General features: G+C 39.3%; 1 protein-coding gene across 2 annotated transcripts in view; it reads left to right on the top strand.

The window, feature by feature from the left end:
• vangl1 (VANGL planar cell polarity protein 1) overlaps positions 1-17,509 on the top strand; it is a 60,078-nt gene that overhangs the window by 31,360 nt on the left and 11,209 nt on the right. For both annotated transcript variants that reach the window (XM_015378089.1, XM_015378081.1), the window contains exons 4-5: positions 8,959-9,390; positions 9,746-9,921. In XM_015378089.1, the coding sequence (XP_015233575.1) occupies positions 8,959-9,390; positions 9,746-9,921 (608 nt within the window). The remainder of the gene's footprint in view (positions 1-8,958; positions 9,391-9,745; positions 9,922-17,509) is intronic.

Genomic DNA, 17,509 nt, shown 5'->3' with positions numbered 1-17,509 from the left:
CTCAGCTCTGGCACTCTTTGCACAGAGCGTCATCAGAGCAGTTTATCTCGCTTTGTTGAACGTGACGGACGGGATTCACCCAAGTTTGACCATAGATTTTCGTTCTGCTTGCTTGCCTGTTTGATGCCATTTGTTTCTCTCCCTCTGTAGTGATTTATAAGTTCCAGGTCCTGTGATTTTAATCAGCTACAAAGATTTTTTTTTTATTTGGAGACACCATCATTAACCGCTTCACGTTTAAAGATAATCTGAGAAAAACAGCACAGAAATAAGAAGCTGTTCTTCTAGCTTAAGAAAACTAGCTCATTACAACAGATTCTATACGCTAATCGCATTCACATTGTAACAGCATTGTTTTGTTGTGTATTTATATTATTAAAAACTTGAAAACTGTATTATAACATAGCTTACCATGTTATAATACAGCTCTGTTTTATAGAGCCCTAAAATACCTTTATTTTAAGGATGTTTAAATAGTCATTGGGGGAAAATTAATCCTTAAGAAATGATTGCTGTTAACAAAATGATAATTATCCTTTTATTTAACCTTCTATTTAAATAAACTGTACTGAAATCAATTAAAATGATATTAATAACTCTATGAGATTGGTTTTGTTCAGCCACTGCTAAGTTTGCTGGATCCGTCCTTATCTTGTCACTATGCACAGTAAGACGGATTCTGATGTAAGTTTAAACAGAAATGTCTGTATCGCTCCGTTTGTACAAAAGAGAAGCTATTTGAGCTCACTAAGTCTCCAGAACAGCCTCATTATGATGCTGTGTTACCAGCGTGTGCTTTTCACCACTGAAAGTATTTCCAAACAGCAATATTTGCTTTTCTTATAGCAGTAGCAGTTATTCAGAAAGCTGACCAGCAGTCTACAGCAGAAGGTGAGATAGGGGGAGTTCAGGTTCCACGCTGCAGCGTCTGTCCAGAATGTTTCTGAATCACTTGCTTTCCTCCCTTTAAAGGAATAGTACGGAGCGCATTCCTTTAATTGGCCATCTAGTTATCCAACACCCCAGTCGTCCTCTTGATCCTTTTTCGTTTGTTCTCCACTCGTTGTTTCTGCAGTTTCATTTATTATTTAACATTTATTACTCAAAATGATGAATGGTACCAGAGCTGGAATCAGATCAGCCTGTGGTTATCGGGTAATCCCATCAGAAAATGTGGGTCACTTACTATTTTTAGTCCTGGTTGCAAAGGGAAGCCAGAGATTTTCCTTAGTTTTTAAACATTTCTTAAACTGCTTTTTCATTTTCTTTCATTTGTTTTTTTGCTTCTTGAAAGGATGCATGTATTTCCTATCTAACATGCACAAACTCCACTGATTTGAGCAGGTGGATGTGATGAGAGGGTTAACAGAAGCTGTCAACATGACAAATGAAATGCATTAATTTGAGGAACACCAATCACAACTAGATTGCAAGTTTTAAATCCATTTAATCGGATGCATTTAAAATGTCTTTCGAAATCAGGGTTGAACTGAAGTTTCAGTCATGAATAGACATCAATTATTACACACTATGATTTAATTTAGATGCTGTTTTATTATTATACAACACAGATCTAAAGTTATTCTTGAAAGCAACAAATAGTTTTATAGATTTTTATAAAAATTTTACTCAAACACATGTGTAAAGGAATCAACTGCAGCAAAATTTACACCGTTTTTGCTGTCAGCAAGCTGTTGGTTTGATCCTGGCTTGATGTTGGACTGTTCTGCTTATCAGAACCGATAGCTTAAGAGATAACCTCAAAAGACAGAAATGTATGCTGGATTTTGTTGATGGGCATCAGAGTAAAGGGGCTTAACTGGTAGTTGCATCCATCCTTTATCTGACACACTTGTCCCGAGTGGGGTCGCGAGGGGTGCTGGTGCCTATCTCCAGCAGTAAATGGGTGAGAGGCGGGGTACACCCTGGACAGATCGCCAGTCCATTGCAGGGCAACACAGAGACACACAACCATTCATACACACACTCACACCTAAGGACAATTTAGAGAAGCCAATTAACCTAACAGTCATGTTTTTGGACTGTGGGAGGAAGCCGGAGTACCCGGAGAGAATCCAGGGAGAACATGCAAACTCAATGCAGAAAGACCCCGGGCCAGGAATTGAACCCAGAACCTTCTTGCTGCAAGACAGCAGTGCTACCCACTGCGACACTGAGCAGCCCTACTTCTCATTTTAATGCTCCATAAATTCCCTTAAAATCAATTTAAGGTTTCTGGTTATATATATTTTAAGACTACAGGGGTAGAAACTCCATATTTGTGCTAAAATGAGGTAAAAACAAAAACATTTGGCCTCTTCTAGTTGTCTTCAGATGATCAACAACCTGCTGCTCTCATCTCAGTGGCTGAGGGCTCTCCAAACCTCTTCTCTCATTATTAACAAGGAGGCTTTGCTTCCTCTCCAAACAGACCCTCTACATTTCAATGAGAGATAACTCAATGAGCTCCTCTATGTATTTAAGCTGCATTCCCCTTTCTTTTGTGTTAGATTTCCTATAAACTGCCTGTATGTTCCGGTTTTTAATGTGGTTCAGACCCCTCCACCCCCCAGGAATGTGGCTCCTTTTGAACTCTGACACTTTGAACTCCGCTCCTGCATTCCAGAGGCCGGTTGGGTCCTCCTGAGCTCGGGTCGGCTTGAACACGTCTCTCCCTGGAGAGATGTGGACAGTGGATATGAGATTTACAACCTCAGGGTCAAAGGTCACATGAATCTGAGGTGGACCTCATCAGAGAGACCTCGCTGAAAACCACACCGACCAGTGAAGCACCGACGTGTCAACAGCTCTGAATGCTATATATGGAACGCCATTCTTATCTTTGCTTCTTATTTCTTACGCATTTATTCTAAAAATAAGCAGTTTTTAGTTTATATTGTCTATTCTGTCTTTTTTAACTTCAGTTCTAAAGACAGGAAAGATTTAATCCTGTAAACTGACATGTCTGAGACAAATAAGACCAGGAAAAAATGAATAAGCACTACTCGATTGCAGTAAAGCTTTTTATACGAATCTATTCATCATTTAAAAAATATCAATGCAGAGCTTAATTATGTATGACAACTGTGTATCGTTTGTTTTGAATAGCGAGCATTTGTAATTTTTTATTAAAGTAGGTTTTACAGGATAAAATTAGTTCAGTTTAGAGTTAAACTTCTTTTTAACACTAATTATTGTTGCCTTTGTGCCATAGTGGTGGAAACAGAGGTCTCTGACCCACAAAATGCTACCAGAGTCGACTCTTGACCCAAACTATTGGTTCAGTACACAAATATTTCCATGAGATCAATTAGCCGTGGATGTAATGATGTCATAAACAACTTCAACAACCAAATTAGTTGGTTTTGCCTACATTTAAGTGTTTTTTTTTTATTTATTTTAAGCACTTTAACTAGGCTTTTCCCGATCCGATCCACGTATCGGATCGGGACGCCGATATTGGCAAAAAAATGCGTATCGGCAAAGCATGTAAAATGCCGATCCAGTTAAAAAAAAAATAAAAAATCCGGTCCGTATTTTCCAGTTTCGTCGATTGAAACGATCCATTCCACTATTTTGCGCCAGTGTTCCCCTGTTTTGCATTTTTATTAAAACTTACAGTAATACTTGCACCTTTAACTGTTTACGGTTTTACTGTTCACTGTGCAATTTCAGATTGCTATTCATAATTTTGTCCAGTTTGTGTTTATCTCTTAATAAACTGGTAAGTTTGTTGTTACCAAGCATTGTGTTTTATTCAATCTCACCTAATTTAGCTGGCTAGATGTTATCAAAAGTACTAAAACCCTTTTCAACATGAGTCTTACAACTAAGGCTAAATACTTTAACTTAAACTTAAATACATGCTCGGATAGGCTGGTATCGGCCAGTATCGGTATCGGATCGGAAGTCCAAAAACAATATCGGTATCGGATCGGAAGTGCAAAAACCTGGATCGGGACATCTCTAACTTTAACACAAATGTTTGTTTAGCTTAATTTCTGTAGAGGACCTTAGGACAACAAGAAAATCGTTTTGGCGATATAAAATGATTTTCGGCTGCCCAATATAATATCAATCTTTCAGCTTCTGATATCGATTTTACTCTGGTACTCACGTAGGATGCGCCATGGCGTCCAAACACAGCCGATTCTACCATCCATGTTTGACCAACATCGGATCAGATTCCTATTTTACTGTAAAAAAACCTGGGTTCCAACAATTAAGCAGCTAAACCCAAGGTTTGCTCTTCCCTCCCGGAATACAGTATTTATTTTTGTTTGTTAACTGGTTTGGCTAGTGTCATTTTTATGTGTGTAAAGCATAGTCAAGGAAGGAATACTTTTAACACTTTTTTTTTTATCAAGCTTTCTTAATATTGTGCACAACATACAACCTCAAAATATTGTTCTGTTTTATTGTATTTATTTATTGTTTTTTATTTATTAATAAAAACATTTCTGTTAAATTTTGGGGACTTTATTTTTATCCTTGTGATATCGAAAAAAAGCATCGAGTATCGAATATTTTCCTGAATATCGGTATCGAGTTGAAAATTTTTGTATCGTGACAACCCTGGTCCCTAGATAATAATAAATTATTACTTTCTTCATTAAGTGGGGGAATAATAATTAACAGAGTCAGATAAACATGAATCAAATGAACGTTTTGCCAAATAAAGCTAAAAAAATCGCCATCAGAGCTATCGGTCCTTCACACACGACTATGCCGAGAGAGGGCTGCTGCAGACGAGCTGCCATTAGCCCTGGCTGCCGTTAGCCTCGGAGGTCCGCTGGTTGCCGCGGTCCTCTCAACTTCGGAATTTTTTTTTTCTTTAAATCACGCATTAAATTGGTAAATGGACCATATAGTGACGCTTAAAATTATATTATTCTCGCCTCAAATGATCTTAAAATGTACTTTTATTGGACAACAGAAAAGAGAAGTTTTAACTTAATACTCTGAGCTCTGTGAGCGCTCCATTAAAAGCTGCTGTTGCCGCAGTGCATGTTGGGACAGCTGTCAATCTCAAGAACGGACAAGTCTGCTCTCATGCTTACTCGGTAAATAGGGAGGGGCGAGAACAACATCCGGGGAGTTTGTCTGTTCTCGGTCTTCTGTTCTTGTGAATTGGAACAGTACCAGGGCTGAGGCTGATGACATTTCACGAGCACATGAGAACGCACAATACACATATTGAGAAACGGCTAATGTTACAATTATAATAATATGACAATAAGTTCTCTAGATGAAAAGCCCTAATCAGAATCAGTGGTGACAGCAAAGAGATAGTGGGAAAAGCAGAAAGAGTAGTAGAGGGGTACAGATCTATGGCTAAGAGTAAGGATAGGAGATGCTCTTGAAGAGGTGGGACTTTAGAGGTTTCCTGAAGATCGAACACTGTAGTTCTTGTAGCGCTTGGTAGGTCATTCCACCATCTTGGAACAACACATGAAAACAGTCTGGATTGTTTTAAAGTCGTAGGAAAACGGCTGTTCCAACTGTTGCATTTCCAAATTTTTGCGAGTGGTGCCCGACTTAACACAAGAGAATAAAGTGAATGTGATTAGTCGATTATCAACAGGGCGGGATTGTTGTGGAGGAAGATTCGCAAGCAAGTTTGGTTGTGGCCAGTGTCTTGGAAGCATCTTGCTAACCAGTTAGCAACTTAGTGCTAGTAGGTTCCCAATGGGAAATTCCATTGGGACCAAGTAGCACTAAATTGGTGACTTAGAAACGACACTGTCAAGGAACGCTATGGAGAGCGGAAACATGCAAGAGGAACAGAGTTTAGTGTCTGAGGTCATGGATGAGTCTCCTCCATCATCCATTTTTTATTTAGAGGAAAGCGGGGATGAAGATGTTGTGGAAGAGGACGCCAGGGCGGCAGAAGCTTGGTTTGTTGTAGAAGACTTACAGCCGTACATGTTTGAGCCCTTGCCTCACAACACTGCCAGTTCTGTTAGTTCTAAGACACAGACGTCCATCCCCGTGAACACTGGGACGGAACTCAATGGGAAAGTAAATTATTCTTATTTCAACCGTATATTGCGTATATTAGCTGCGACATATGAATCAATATGCTATGACCGAAAAAATTTGATTGACAGATGACCGTTGATATATGATAGGCCGAATTTAGGTGTTCAGGCTGACGTATAACTAACTGGCCTTCATAAAATAACGGAAAAAAAAGATTTTAAGACAGGATTTTTTTTTTTTTATAGAAATTTGCAAACTTTTGGGACAATATCATCTGATAAGGAGTACATTTATATACATGTTTAAGAATGATTTGACATTTAGATATGATTTGGGATTCAGTGATAATATGCTAACAAAAACCAACTGTTTTTTGTCATGTTCCAGGATTTAAACACACTATGTACATAGTTTACTACCTATTGATTCTGTGCTTTCATTTATGTCAAACCAAGTCTCTAATGTAGTTGATTTGTGTTCTTACCTGCAAGGTTATACTTATTAAATGGTGATGATGTAGATTGTGTAGCTTCACTCAGTCCACTACCTCCATGTTTGGTTCTCTGTTTGTTCCCAGAAACTGTTTTCTGGTGAACTAACTGCACTGTGTTGTTGCAGAGCTCTACTTTACTTCAATGAAATATTAAACACCTTAGATCGTTTGAAAACTGCTCTGTAATTGAAAGCAAACATCTGTTTCTCTGCCTGTCCTTTAAATTACTTTAAATAGGTACAGAACATGTACCACAGTTTGAATCTTTTAAAGAGGATTAAGGAGAGGTTAAAGTTGAGTTTAAGAGTGACTTCTTTGCTTCTTTAATGTTGTTATATTCTGCATCTTCCTTTTCAGATCCGACTTTCTGTTTTTTTTTCTTTTGCTTTATTGTTCGGTTTTAGCTGAGCCACATAATCACTGTTATGATTGCTATGTAAAGAGTCCTTATCTCTGTGTTTTTAACCGCTCTGCTGACGCTCATCGTCCGTCAGTCAGACCCAGACGTCACTGAATAGCATACTTGGCAGCTCACTTTAGTTTACGTTTTCCACTTCCCCTCTTTCTGTTTCCCTCATTCTGATAAACTTGGAAGCTGTCGAACATCATGTTTTTTTTTTTCCAGAAGGTCTCAGTAAAAAGCAATGAAGGTTAAAAAAACCTGACAGAAAAAGTCACTTTAAAGCATCTTGGCTTCAGGCTTTGGGGTAAATATCTTTTAAACATTTTAGTCATATTCTGAAACTCATTAATTGATTCAGGAATAAAGGAAAACTATTTTGGCAGCAATATCTCTTAGGGGTTAATTTTTTATTATGAATTAATCTGTCCTTCATATTGATTCATAATGACTTTCTGAATGTTTTGTCCCACTAATTCAGTTTCAGTTTTACATCTAAGTTCTGACTGGCTCCTTGACCCATTTTTAACCATTTTCTTGTAGATTTGCTGCTGTGGCGGGTTACCGCCTCTGTTTAGGCAAAGCTGAGGGACAGATGGCATCACATTGCTGAATGATGTTTGGTTTAATTTGATCCCATCTGTCCAAAATATATTGTTCCAGAAGACTTGTAATTTATTCTGACACATCTCTGCAATCCTAGGCAGTCTTTTATATTCTCTCTAGAGAAAATAGGAGTTATTCTTTTAACGCTTCAAAATAACCCATATTGTTTTGCATCTGTCATATTTTCTGTCATAAAGTTGAATATTAAAGATACAGACGGAGGTTTGTAGATTCTAGGTTGTAGCTGCCGGGTTTAAACATTACCTGGCCCGGTCTTGGGTTGAATTTGCTGAAATTGCCGATCCCAAAAGAAAAAAAGAAGGTTTCACTGTTGAATGACAAACTTCAAATACTTTGGAATAATTCATTTGTGGGTTTGAATTTCTGATTATGGTTGAATTCTGGCGTTGTATTAACACAGCATAATGAAAACCGCCGTAATTCCTGCTTTTTTTTGGGATGGTAATTTTAGCTGATAACCAGTTTATACATTGGATTTAATTAGCAGCATTAGTTCAATTTCAGACCTATTTACTCTTTTAAAATTAATTCCTTGGATAACATGTGGTTTAGATTATAGATTTCCCATCTCAGCTCTTTAGCATTAGCTTACATATATTCTAGTTTAAATTACAAAAACAGCAGTTTGTTTGTTTATATTCTACAGCAGGTAGATTATTGCCTTTACTCTTATATTATCAAGAGAAAACTAAGATTTCTAAATCCAGTTTTCTTCACAGCACAAAACCTTTATAGAATAAATTTAGCTTATGGCTAAATCAATTAATTAGATTTTTTCCCCCCACTAATTTCCTCTTGGGCTTCCGTAGCTCATGGTGACCTCAATTCATCACTTTATGTTGTGAGATGTGTCCTTATAACTGATAAACTAGCTGAGTGTGTAACACCACTAGCTGCAAACATTTACCTTGCTATACTTTTTCATTTTTTGTTGTGAAACATTGTTTTACAAGTACTTTCAGTTTGAATTATGCTGCCTTTTCAATTAAGGTCACCTCCCAAAGGGGATGATTGAAATAAAGGCTAGTTTTAAAAGGGTAATGTATATCATTTTTATTATGAGACTTGAAGGAGAACAAAATCTATTCATTGGATTTGGTAGGAATAAATCTGATATTATTTTTATTTTTATCTGCATTAATCTTAATCTCTGTCTTTCATCCATTTCTAAAGACATAAATATCTTCATATGCATTGAAAACTGATTTTACTCCGTTATATCTTCCTAAATCTCTGCTCCTCCTGGGTTGATTTAAAACAACTCGCTGATAAATAAATGGACACCTTGAGTTTCTTTTCTCTTTAAAATCTAAGATTGGTGTCTTCTCAGTCAACAATCTTTTTCTAAATACATCCTTTGCTGAAAATTCTTTAAAAGGTCTAAAAACCCGTTTAACTCTTTCCCTTCAGTTAAAGTAAATCCATATTTTAGTTTCTGGTTTGTTTATATTTTCAGGATGACAACTGGGGAGAGACGACCACCGCCGTCACAGGCACCTCAGAGCACAGCCTCTCCCAGGAGGACATCGTCCGCATCACCAAAGACCTCGAGGACAGCGTCGGTCTCGACTGCCGCCGCTACGTCACCCGGACCATCGCTGTGATCCTGGGCCTGTTGGTGTTCTTCACGCCGCTGGCCTTCCTTGTGTTGCCTCACATCCTTTGGCCAGAGAAGCTGAAGAGCTGCGGGACGGCCTGCGAGGGCCTCTTCATCTCCGTGGCCTTCAAGCTGCTCATCCTGCTGCTCGCCGTTTGGGCGCTCTTCTTCAGACCGGCGCGGGCGGGCCTCCCGCGCGTCTTTGTTTTCCGGATCCTACTTGCTGTGCTGGTATTCCTCTTCGTCGTCTCCTACTGGCTCTTTTACAGTGTCCGGATACTCGACTCACAAGTATGTGAAAGATTCCACTTACAGCTTTTATTGCTTTTATATTGAAGTTATTTGTAATGAAGATACATTTTTTTAAACGCACAGATTTCTGGCTCCTACAGGGATGTGTTTACTGTTTGAATCCTGTTTTAAAATCCCAGTTTTTTCATATTTCTGATAGCTTGAGGAAAAAAAAGACAGTCTAAAAGGCTTCTAGTCCTTTGCAATCGTCTCTAATGTTTGAATGTACTACATCTAGTCTTGCATGTATATAAACCTCAAGATTATTCCCTCTGGGTTTATGAAAGTAATAAATTAGTTAGGACTATATGTTTAAAAGCTTAAGGGGTAAAACGATCCGTCTTTCTTCATGTAGGACGATAACTACCAGGGCATTGTACAATACGCGGTGTCCCTGGTGGACGCGCTGCTCTTCATCCACTATCTGGCGGTCGTCCTCCTGGAGCTCCGGCAGCTCCAGCCATGCTTCTCCGTGTGCGTCACGCGCTCCACGGATGGAGAGACGAGGCACTACAACCTCGGACAGCTCAGGTAAGGAGAACACGGCAGATTTCTTGCTTTTTTGTCCTATAAGATAACCTAAGTGGGGGGGAAAATATCTGCTTTTAAATGATTTCGTTAATTTTGACAGCCTGTGTGAAAGAGATGGAAAAAGTAGTCAACGAAATTACTCATTACGTCAGGACATCACATCTGCAATCAGACATGATAAATAAAACAGTGCAGGTCTCTATTAAGCTGTTTGAAACAAAAACACAAAATAAAGGTTTTGAATGGGTCTACATCTAGATTACTTAATTTAGATAAGGTGTATTCACACCTTATAATGTGGCCCGCTTTAAACCAACTAAAGTCCCCCCCCCTCCCATTGACCTAGACCTCTTTTTCTGGTGTGAATAAAGACTTGTACAGAACTAAAACCCGCTTTTTGAGTTGGTTTCACTCCTAAACAGACTGTGTTGCAGTTCTCTTTATGTATGAATACAAACCGACCCAAATGCAGAGGATACCTCCCTTTGAAGAACCATAAACATGTATTAAAATCATACCTGGTGTGCAGTTGGTTGGTTAGCAACACTGCTGTCAGCAATATGTGGATCTCAGTTGGATTGAGAGACTCTTTTAAATTAAAAAGTCTCTGTATTTATACAGAATGAGCTGTTCTAGGACACATTGGTTTTGCATAAATAACAGCATAAATATGCAAAAGAGTGGAGGTGCATGCAGGATTCCAGGACACCAGTAGTTTTCCTTTGTTTCCTGGTCTCAGCTCTGTCCGGCTGTAGTCAGTGATCCCACCTGAGTCCATATGCAGAAAGTACAGTTTGAATAAAAACGAGACCAAATGAAAAACGGGATCAAAGGACCTCTCTGGTGTAAATTCACCCTTGAACTGGTTGTTGATTAAAACCTTCTATAAGGACTGAAAAAACAGTTCTATTAAAATCTCATATAGATCTGTCTTACTTTTATTAGCAGGGGGTGTAACATTATACCATTCAAAGGAACTCTTATTTGAATTTTTTCTTGAGTTAAGTTAGCCTTTTTCTGATGAATTTGTTCAATGTTCATTTAACATAAGTCTAAGCAAACTTTTGATCTTATCTCTAAGAACTTGCCTTGAAGGTATAGTTCATGTTTTTGGACCTGAGTTTGTGTGAACCGTTCGCCGTCTCTAGCTGATGTGTAGCAGTGTCCGTACCGTCACCGAGCCCCCTGCTTTGACAAACAGCCTGTAACATACCTGAACAGTAAGAATCCAAGGTTTTCAAGCTAGAAAAATTATGCTTTTATTTTGTTTGACTGTTTCAGCAATTTTAAAACATCCCAGCGCTGCATCAGGGCTTGATATCAATTATGATATTTTTGGTTGCTATCACACATAGATGCAGAACACCATTCCTGAGTACGGAATGCACTAAACAGCTCATCAACACCCCGAATAGTTAAATGTTCTTTACAAAGGTGAATTATTAGACCATTATTCTTGATGTAAAGTATGTAGTAGCCATATGTTCTGTAAATATTGTGTATAGTTAACTACAGCATAAAGACCTGATCAGGCTAGCGACACAGCCCCTCATCTCAGCCGTTGTAAACAAGTAGACAAGTTTATTTGATTGAAAATGGAAGATAGATTTAAATAATGTTGAAGTTGGAAATGTTCTTAAGAGGTTTGTGAGTGGCTTTTAAAAAAGCTGTTTTATTTTAGCCCTAGAAGGACTGTTGGTCTTATGTCCAGCGTAGACACCAGCCTGCGCTCCACCTCTCTTTCTGCCCGCAGGCTCCCGGTGATTCTCAGCGGCGCTCCTTCCACCTCCAGCAGTTAACCTCTAACTGCCTCTTTCTCTGTTTCCCTGGCGAGCATCTCTGATGTCCCTCGGTTCTCCTCATGGCCTTTTGTGGTCCTACCTCTCCGCTATACTGCTGTTCTGCACAATCCCCCGATCTCTCGTCTGCTTTTGCTCACCTTGAAATTTGCCCAGATATCGAAAACATTTTGCATGTCCAGCGTAAGGACCAACTAGCACAACAGAGGGGAAGGTGAGATGGTGACCCCCTTTCAGTGAGAAGGGCTGCAGAAAGAAAACAAAGGCTTCTAGAAGACGGGAAGCTTTAAAGAACGACACTGAGGAAGAGGAGTGAGAGAGATCCAAAAACTGGGACATGACAAGTCAAAGAGCAGGAAATGAGATGGTTTATGTGGTCCATAACGGGAGGAAAGCTTCAATAAAGTAAAGCCCCAGTTAAAACCGGAAAAGGCAGGGAGACTGAGGAAACCAGGAAAAAAAAGATTTCACAGAAAAAAAGCTCTGATATGGTGGTTAGACCTGCCAGGAGAAAGAAAGCAGCGTGAGGGGGAAGATTTCAGAAAGGAAAGTGCTGCAAAGAGAGGAGAAGACACTGGAGACTGAATAGAAAACAAGGCTTTAATAGTTAATGTGATAGTAATGTTGAAGACGTTCAATGTTTGTCAGGCTGGAGGAAGGCGAAACTTTGTGTTTAGGAGAGAAACGCTCATAACAGACCTTATAATATGTCTTTATCAGCTGTACGGGAAAAACAGGAAGATCCCATTTTTAGCTGAAAGCAGCAGCCCTGCTGTCGCTGCCTGGCTACAACAGGCAGCTCCCAGTTTCTCACACACTATCGCTCACGGCTTCCCATTAAAGCTGAAGGATTTATAGCTGGAGCTTCTTTATATACTGGGAGATAGAGACCTCATCTTCTATTTGATCTGGAATTCAAAGCTTTATAACTCTGAATGATTGGTGACTTCTATGTCTGATTATTCAATGTACAGTTTGTTTGAAAAGTATTCATACCTGATGAATGTTGCAGTTTATAGGTTAAACGATCTCAATTGGTTTGGTTTTCTAACTGTTTTAGAGATGCTTTTAATCTGCCATGGATCTGCTTTGATAGAAACATGTCAGACGGTTTGTGCGCAGCAGTCCGGTTGGACTGTTAGCTGGCTGATTTGTAGTTGTTTACCTTCGTTTGCTCCACCGACAATCAGTCATGCTCGGGCCGACAGCAGGCCTGTCTGCGCTCTGTTTTCCGTCTGTGACTGTAAACACGCCTAATTAGGGCTCCCTGCAGACGGCAGGACAGCATCTGCTCTGACTGACTCATGCATGGGTATGGTGAGCGTCGGCACGCTGCACGTTCATGCAGCTTGTTTGACTCGTGCACAGTTAACCCCATATGAGAACAGAGTGCTTTAGCATGTTAGTTAAGCTAGTCTGTTTTCAGAAGCTGACTAAATGTTTATGATGAGCTGGAGCCTCGGTTTCATTGTCACTTGACAGAAGGCTGAAACATTCCCCTTTCCATTCCCCTCACTTTTTTAACCCAAACCGGTTAAGCCTCGCCTATTAAACAGCCTGCTCTGAGGAAGGAAACAGAGCTAAAATAGATTATTAACGCTGGAAAAATACTTGGTAATTTCAGATTATTTTCAATTCAATTCAGTTTATTTATATAGCGCCAATTACAACACATCATCTCAAGGCACTTTACATTTTGCCAGATCATAAAGTCAAATTGATTCATTATTGTTAAACTTATTCTCTTTATCCTGTTGCCTAGAATCCTTTTTCTCTCCTTCTTATCCTACCTTATTGTCTCTCTAAGACCTCCCTTCCTCCCTTCATTGTGAACTTCTTTGTGTTTCCTACCGACCTTCATTTCATAATTTCTTGTATCCTTCTTTGTTTCTTTCCATCCTTGCTTCCTATCTTGTATTTTTACAATCCGTACTTGCTACTTTTTGTCTTTCCTTCCTAAGTTTCCCTTCTTTTATTCCATTCTTCCTAGTTTCTGTCCAGTGCCCTCCCTTTCTCTGTTATTCCCTCTTTATAAACTCCTGTCTGTCAGTTTGATCTCATCTCATCTCCAACCCAACCCCCCCACCCCTTAATGTTATTTCAGGTTGTCCTTATTTAGAATATTTTTAAATGAAAGGACATGACTTAGAAGTCTGGGATGTTTGGTAAACTTGAATGAAGCCATCCTCACTTCATAATACTGCCACCTCTGTTTTTTTCACAGTTTTTTTTTTTCACTCAGGTTAAATATCAAAGGTATTATAGTAATAAATAGGGCCGGGTAAAAAAATCGATTTAATCGATTTTGAATCGATTCCTTTACATTTTTGCAAAATCCTTGTCTACGAAATGAGATCGATTCATTTTATAGTGACCCGCATGATAAGCAGAAAAGATGCACTCAAGATTACTTTAAGCCAGACAGCTGCAAATATAGCTAATAGGTTGACTGAAGACAATAACAAATGGGGGGTGACCAGAAAACACCCTGTAGTTGTTACAGACAACGCTGCAAATATGGTTTGTGCGGGGAAGATAATGCAGCTCATGCATGTCTGCTGTGTCACGTCTGCTTACTCGTGTGAAGCTTCACTTTTTCACTTTTCACAAACAAGTTTGCACTTTTGAGACAGTTTTGTTCACATCTGGTTTAAACTGTCTGATTTACAAGTTTGCACTTAGTTTTTAATATGACACGAAAAAACAAAATACATGAATATTTTGAAACACAGTTGAACCACTTTCATTATTGTAAAAACAGATCGAATCGAAATTAATCGATTTAGAACCGTATGAATCAAAATCGAATCGATTCAGGACTTTGGCAAAAATACCCAGCCCTAGTTATAAATATAGCATTTATTGCTAATATATAAACTAATACTGCAACTAGTGATTGTTTTGCTCATTTAGAAATCTTTCGAATATAATTGTTTTCAATTGATTGATTATTAATCTCATAGCAAAAGATGCTTTAAAGTAGATTTTATGGTAAAGTTAAAGCAGGCGAAGCTAAAACTCAACCACTTGAGAAGTTTTATCTTTCTAAAATGACAACTGTTTATATGATTTTTACAATTTTGGTGTTATTATACTGTTACTGTTTCTGTACATGTGACTGTCGGCAAAGGGGAAGGATCCGGGGAGTTTTTAATGCCGAATGCAGTAAATGAGCCATCACTTAATGTAGTATTTGTTCTGGGCCAGAAGTGGCGGCAAAGAGAGGACAGAATGTGGATAAAGAGCTCCCACCAGTTTATCAGAGGTCACGCTGTTATCCTCATCTGGGATAACAAGAAGCGCATGCTGCAGGCTAGTGTCTGCCGTCATATATTAGGTTTGCTTTCCATGTGGACAAAAGGCTGGACACAGCAGGCTCCTCCGTGTGCGCTTTCTATCTTTGCAACAGAATGAAAGAGAGGCTGTGTTAAGCTGTTAAGTTGTAATATGTGTTTGTTAACAGCTGCCAACATCTGCTGCCCTCTTGTCAGACTAATGCAGGTCATGGTGTCAAAACTGGATTAAAGCAGTCGACTAAACCCTTATGTTTGATGCATATTTTTATGTTTACATTCAGAGCGAAGTGCAGGTTTGCAAATCAAGCAGAGCAGGATTATCTCATTTCCGTTTGGAAAGGGTGGGAAAGTATTTCCTGTGCTTAAACACACAAGAACGGAGGATTGAAAGTTCAAGAGGGTACAAAAGGATATTCTTGTTCCATTGAGTTTTTAATGAGAAAAAGCCACCAAAAGTAGTGCATGTCTGTAAAGAGTAAAGTAGGTAATGCTTTGCTTCCAGCATTGTAATGCTACGTTTACACCTAAAGCACCAAAGGCAGCGGGAGCGGCTAGTTTACATGCAAAGTCAATGGTTGACGTGCATCAAGGCGCAGCTAAACGTCCCGCAGCGCGTCTGTGCAGAAGCTGCTGGAGTTGGAAAAATTTAACTTTTGCTGCTCGACGCGCCACATCAACCAATCAGAGAAGCTGATCTGGGAGCTGGCAGGGACACAGACGCATTGCTGATGATACAGATCACTATGATCACTCCTCTGAAACAGATTATTAATGGCTAAATTAACTTAAAATGCTGAAATCTGCCGGCAAAACATGTTAGCTTTTATTATTCTGGTGCCTGCAGTTTGGATTACGTAAATGAAAACCGCCTTCCAGCCGCCGCGGCAAACTGCGAAGAGACGACTGGGCCATAGGCTGCTCTCGAATGGGATTCCTACTGATGGGGGTCTGAGCGACTCTGAAACAGAAATAATATTTGAAGGCAGGATGGTAATCTGGATGAACTGACTGCACTGATTAAGTTTTCAGGTAGATTTTCTCACTGAAAAACATATTAAAACTGCTTTTTACCCACTGATCACAGCATATATAGCTGCCATTGTTACAAGCAAAAAAAGGATAGTGTAGCTCCACCCAGTGCACATCAGACCCACTTTCTATTGCACAGCTGAAGCAGCAAAGATGCTTCAGCCGCGCGTCAGAACTTAACTTATACAAGCATCAAAAATGAAGGAGCATGCACGTTTTTGATGCTCTTGCTGCTTGCGGTCTGAATGTAGCATTAGACTCAGTATTGTGGTGGAACCACATTTTGCTGCTGTTTTATCTGGACACAAGACAGAAAACCAGTCAGATTGGATGGATGGCATCTATGAAGAAATGGGTTTAGATCTGGACCAACTGGGCTCTGATGTAAACCTCTATTGTCTCACCGGCCGTATGTTTAACTGTGAACTTTCGCACTTTGACTTGAATAATAGAAGCATGGAAGCTGCTTCCTGGAACACGGAGGTTGCTTATTATAAAGAGTAGATGATTTATGGAATAAAACATGTGAAAACAGCCTGCTTGTGTACAGTCGGTTTAATAGTGCAGGCTATGAAAGGCAAGCCTTGGCGTGCAAAGATTCCTGATCCAAGCTGCAGCTGCCTTTCTCATGTCCCCTCTGATGTTACTATGTTGGTCACATTTAAATAAATGTACAAAGGTGAGAGATATAAAGAATAATTTGCTGTGTGCAATTGTTTGCCATTATACTTGTATTTCCCTTTTGATTGCCTCCCTTAAGGGGGGCAGTTAGAAATGTCTGAAGCCATTTTCTTTGTTGATTCTGGTGATTCCTTTGCATCTCCTGTTTTTAACGTATCACAAACATGATGTTCTTTAGTATCTGTCCAAATCAATCTTTGGGGCCCGCCATAGAAAAAACAGGGGAATAGAAGGCTATGGCAAAAATCCCATAGAAATGAATGAGAATTGAAGTGTTGCTGTGTGGTCATACGTTCATCTACAGAGTTTTACTCTTTTGTTTTTAGACAATGATTAGTTCAATGATCGAGCGCCACAAAGCTTGAGCGAGAAACCAGAAGCTGGGGTACATGACATGACTGAATTGAGTGGAGAGGGTATTTTTTGTTTGTTTTTGCCTGGCGAAAAACCTTTTTACATCACTCCCTGCCACAGATTCTGCACTGCAGCGACCACTCATTGATCAGTTTGTAGTTTGAAGTGCTTTCACACCATGTCTTTGTAATTACTGATGCTTTTCCATATATATGGACGTTACTATTTTTAACCTTTTATTAGTTGAAGGCTCATACCTGCAACCTTAGCAAATTAACCATTAGAAAACATAATTGGGGAAAAAAAGCTATGTTTAAAATTTTTATTTATATCCGACCTAGGTGAGGAAGAGACACAGCTGCTGGTCTCTCCTTCTCCCGCCATTAACAGCTTTCCTCACTCCTGCAGTGGATGCTCCAAGGAGAGCAG

This window comes from Cyprinodon variegatus, unplaced genomic scaffold, assembly GCF_000732505.1.
Source record: "Cyprinodon variegatus isolate N-32 unplaced genomic scaffold, C_variegatus-1.0 Scaffold9, whole genome shotgun sequence".
Taxonomy (NCBI): Eukaryota; Metazoa; Chordata; class Actinopteri; order Cyprinodontiformes; family Cyprinodontidae; genus Cyprinodon; species Cyprinodon variegatus.
The sequence above is the reverse complement of the archived record's forward strand: the minus strand, read 5'-3'. Positions and strand labels throughout refer to the sequence as shown.